We start from the raw sequence: 3,954 nt of genomic DNA, 5'->3' as shown, positions 1-3,954 counted from the left end.
CAGCACAGTGCCTGGCATTTCTGTATGTTCTAGGCGCTGCAAGTCCTCGTACTTGAAAACCTATCACAGCCCTGGCATGGCACTGAGCACATTCCAGGCTCTCTCCAGACTTTACACTTCAGAACTTGAAGCCTGTTAACAGGAACGACCTGTGGTTGGATGGAGTTACTCACAAGCAGCTGTAGTGCAGAAGGTTTGGAAAAGTCCTTGGTTTTAGTGCCAGTCTCCAGCTCAGTGACTAAAGAGCCAACACCTGACTAGCTTATGACAGTGTGTAGGATTGTCAATTATTGGTGTGGGCCAACTAGAGAGCAGGAAGTGTTCCCATCTCATGTGGGTCCTGGCTTATAACAGGTTCCATTACTGTGGAATAGCTTTAGGAGAAGCTTCACATTATAGCAATGTTATTTGTTACATCCACTGGGCAAGTACATATTTTATGCCCTGGGATTGACCCAAGCTGTGCCAGGCACCAGGGAAAGACCAGCAAGCAGAGAAGCCCCAGCTCTGTATTAAGTGAAAAGGCTCTCGGGGGAGAAGATTACAGCTGCTTCTATTGCATACCACATCTCCAGCACCCTACAATGCATCCTAAAACAGGGTGATGCTATCTTCCAAATAGACTTGCCTTCCATTGCAAACACACCTGTTTCTGAGTGTAAAGCGAAACGACTCTGGCCATTCCTATAGGATTCCAAGAGGCAGACGCATCCTGATTCAAAAATGGCAAAACAATTCTACACTGATTTAAGAAAAAAAGAAAGACCTAGATGACCCAGTATTACAAACTGACATGATTTCCTTAGAGCCCTGTCTCTCCAGCTTTCTGTAAGCCAAGTTACACGGTCTCTAAATGTCCAGCTGGGCCGAACAACAGCTGCCCTGCTCAGTGCAGAAACCACCCTAAGCCACAGAATTGCTCAGTTAGTGTCTAGAGGCTCTTTCAAATTGGCATTTTGCTTCTGCTCTGAGCACATGAGTAATTCTAAGACTTTTAGGAACCTGAAGAATGACATAGTCTCCCTAAATTCAGAAGATTTTTAAGTCTTAGTCACCTTCAATCCTATGCTATAATCATCCAGCGTATCTTTATTTTCCAGTGTTAAGAGCCAAACTTGGAGCCTATCCATGTTAGGTAAGCACTGTACCACTGGGTCATAACCCCACCCCTCCATTTTTCTGTATTTTTATTTACCACAGTATAAAATAACTTGATTCTATAGTCAAAACAAACAAACAAAACAAAACAAAAACCACAGAGAAATTATTTAAAATATTTATTTTCTCAACAATGCTTTCTTGACTTCCTTTATTATGCCTTGGAGGGAGACGGTTACTTAAAAACCAGGGTTTCATGCTCCGGAATACCGTATTTCCCTTTGTGCTCATTGAACAGTTTCTTTAGCTCCTCTATGTATGTCTGATGCAGCTCTTCGATCTGCTCTGAGGTCGGGTTCAGCGTCTGCTGAACAGGGATGGGGCGGCCAACTGTGGAAAAGAGAGCACGTGTCATCCCTGAGGACAGCCACCACTCCACCGCAGCCTGGGTCTCCCGTGGGCAGCTGAGCGCTGGGCTGCCAATCGGCTTCCCTCCAGCCGGCTGGCTCCAGTCCGCTCCTCAGCTCACTGGCTGCCTACCTCAGTCACACCATCCCACTCGACAACAAATAAAGAGTTTCCCTTCTCAGCAGACACTGAGCTGTCATTCTGGTGGTTTGACTTCTGAGTCAAACGCGCGCGCTGTGCCGACTGCAGCTGTGCACAGAGTAGGCGTTGCTGCCAGCCACGTCACCCTCATTCTCCCCTGGGCACAGCTGACAGCAAGACCACAGGGTGCTTATTGTGACTGACTGTGAAATGTTCAGGTCACGTGACTGAACATTTCTATTATGACTTTTTTTTTTTTAAATATCTCTTGGAACAATTGAAAATGTCACTTTACAGCGAGGCCTCTGTGCGAGAAAGTCATCTAGTCACAAAACTGAAAGCGACCACAGCTCATTAGGAAAACAGTTACATAAGCTGAGCGACATTCCAGCTATTCACCGGAATCTTAGGCAGCTATCTTTTAAAAAAGAAATAACAACGTGGCATGCACGACGACTAAAATGTCCAAGAAAAGTTGCAAAATGAAGTGTGACCCTATCTAGGAAAAAATATATTTCTAGGTGCACCAATATTTTCAGTGTACAGGAAAAACCTGGTAAGATCAACATTTGCCTTTGGGGATCAGGTCAGGAATGGGGAACGGCTCGTTTATTTTACCTGTATCATATGAATGTTTCACAAAGAAACAAGTTATCTGTTTCATCTGTATAATTACAAAAATGCCGATTGGTTGTAAATAAATCTGGCGACTTCTGTACGTATTTTAAAAGACGTTTATATAATAATCTCAGAATTTGGGAGTTCAGAAATACGTCTTTGGCGGCCTGTATACACTGCACCCCCTGCTGGCCTGATGCTGCTACTGCTCCCAAGGCCAGGATGAGCCAGGTGGTTAACTTCATGGGCATGAGGCCTGTAGGCGCTGCCGTAGGGGGGTGGGGGGGGGGGAATGGAGTACAGGAAGAGGAGTGGGTTAGGGGTGGGCTCCTTTGTCTTTCTTCAAGCTACATACAGGGCGAACCTGTGCCAGTAACGGAAGGTGGTTATTTTTTTAAAAAAAAACCTAAGCAATCGTGAAGAAATAGAGGCAGCAAGTGATAAAGACCATGAATATGGGAGTTGAGGGGCACAGAGAAAGGACTGACACCCCCTAATTGCTGAGTGTTTCACTAGAGGGAGCCTCCAAACACTCATGGGCAGTTTCCTTCGATCTTTATGAAATCTGATTTATGCACGGCAGACACCAGTCCTTTGACACACAGCAGAGAGAACTGGCGGAAATAAGCCAGCGCTGGCGTATACCTGTAGTTTCAGCACCCAGGAGATGCAGGCAGGCAGACTGGGAATTCCCGGCCAACCTTGGCTACATAGTGAGCAGCCTGGACCTATCTTAGTTTTCTCTCTGCCCTAAAGTTTCCCCGGCAAGGGATGGGAGAGTACAGCTTGTTCTATAAAGCTTCCTCGCAGTTGTGAACTTTGAGGAAGGAAAACTGAGAACTCTTTACACAGATGGGCCGGTAAACTTGTAGTCTCATAGAAAGAGCTGTAGTTTCTAGTAAGACTACCTCAGGGAGAGAGGCCAACAGGACGGTGCAGTGGAGGCTGCGGAGAGAGGTATTACTGTTAAAGATGGGAGTAAAAACAGCTTACTGTTATAGAATTGTGACCTCTCAATTAGGGCTTCTCCCCCTAGGAAGGACACCACAGCTAACTAAGTCCCTTCTTATTCAGTTCCATTACATTTCGGCGGCTTCTTCCAGGAGCTCAAATATACCCTTTTCGACTGAAGTAATCGTAAGATGTTCTCCATGTAAGATGATCATGGTCCTACTGCCTTCCTCCGAGATGTTAAAAGTTTCAAATCACAGGAACTTAATATTTAAGCCTAGCATCCCTTCCTCCCACTCCTAAGTTGTCCCCTAACTGGATTAGAAGGTTGGAAAAGCTCAATGCTTTTTAGGGATAAGCTAGAGGTAATAAAGGAAACATTTGATCATCATCAAGACCTTACTTAGACTACAAAACTCAAGGAAGCTCATCTAGCGGCCGTGAGGCGAGAACCACCCACCTGGGAACAGTGGGACCAATGGGAACAAGCTCCCGTGTGGCTTCAGCTTGCCTCTTGCTTCTTGAAATTGAACTGAGCCCATATTAAGAGTGTTAATGCTTACAGGAGCCTATCAGGTGCTATTAAAAAGACCAATAGGGGCTGGAGGTATGGCTTAGTGGTTAAGAGCACTGATTGCTTTTCCGAAGGTCCTGAGTTCAAATCCCAGCAACCACATGGTGGCTCACAACCATCTATAATAAGATCTGTCGCCCTCTTCTGGTGCATCTGAAGACAGC

At 45.6% G+C, this 3,954-nt stretch overlaps 1 protein-coding gene across 2 annotated transcripts in view; it reads right to left on the bottom strand.

Annotated features, from left to right (window-relative positions):
* Positions 1 to 1,256: 1,256 nt before the first annotated feature.
* Positions 1,257 to 3,954, bottom strand: part of Mogat1 (monoacylglycerol O-acyltransferase 1) — a 27,167-nt gene continuing 24,469 nt past the window's right edge. Inside the window, exon 6 of one of the 2 annotated variants that reach the window (XM_021199171.1) lies at positions 1,257 to 1,488. In XM_021199171.1, coding sequence (XP_021054830.1) covers positions 1,334 to 1,488 — 155 coding nt within the window. In that variant the 3' untranslated portion in view covers positions 1,257 to 1,333. The remainder of the gene's footprint in view (positions 1,489 to 3,954) is intronic. The other variant, XM_021199172.1, reaches the window with a different exon arrangement.

This window comes from Mus pahari, chromosome 5 (assembly GCF_900095145.1).
Source record: "Mus pahari chromosome 5, PAHARI_EIJ_v1.1, whole genome shotgun sequence".
Taxonomy (NCBI): domain Eukaryota; kingdom Metazoa; phylum Chordata; class Mammalia; order Rodentia; family Muridae; genus Mus; species Mus pahari.
This window is presented reverse-complemented; position numbering and strand designations above follow the sequence as displayed.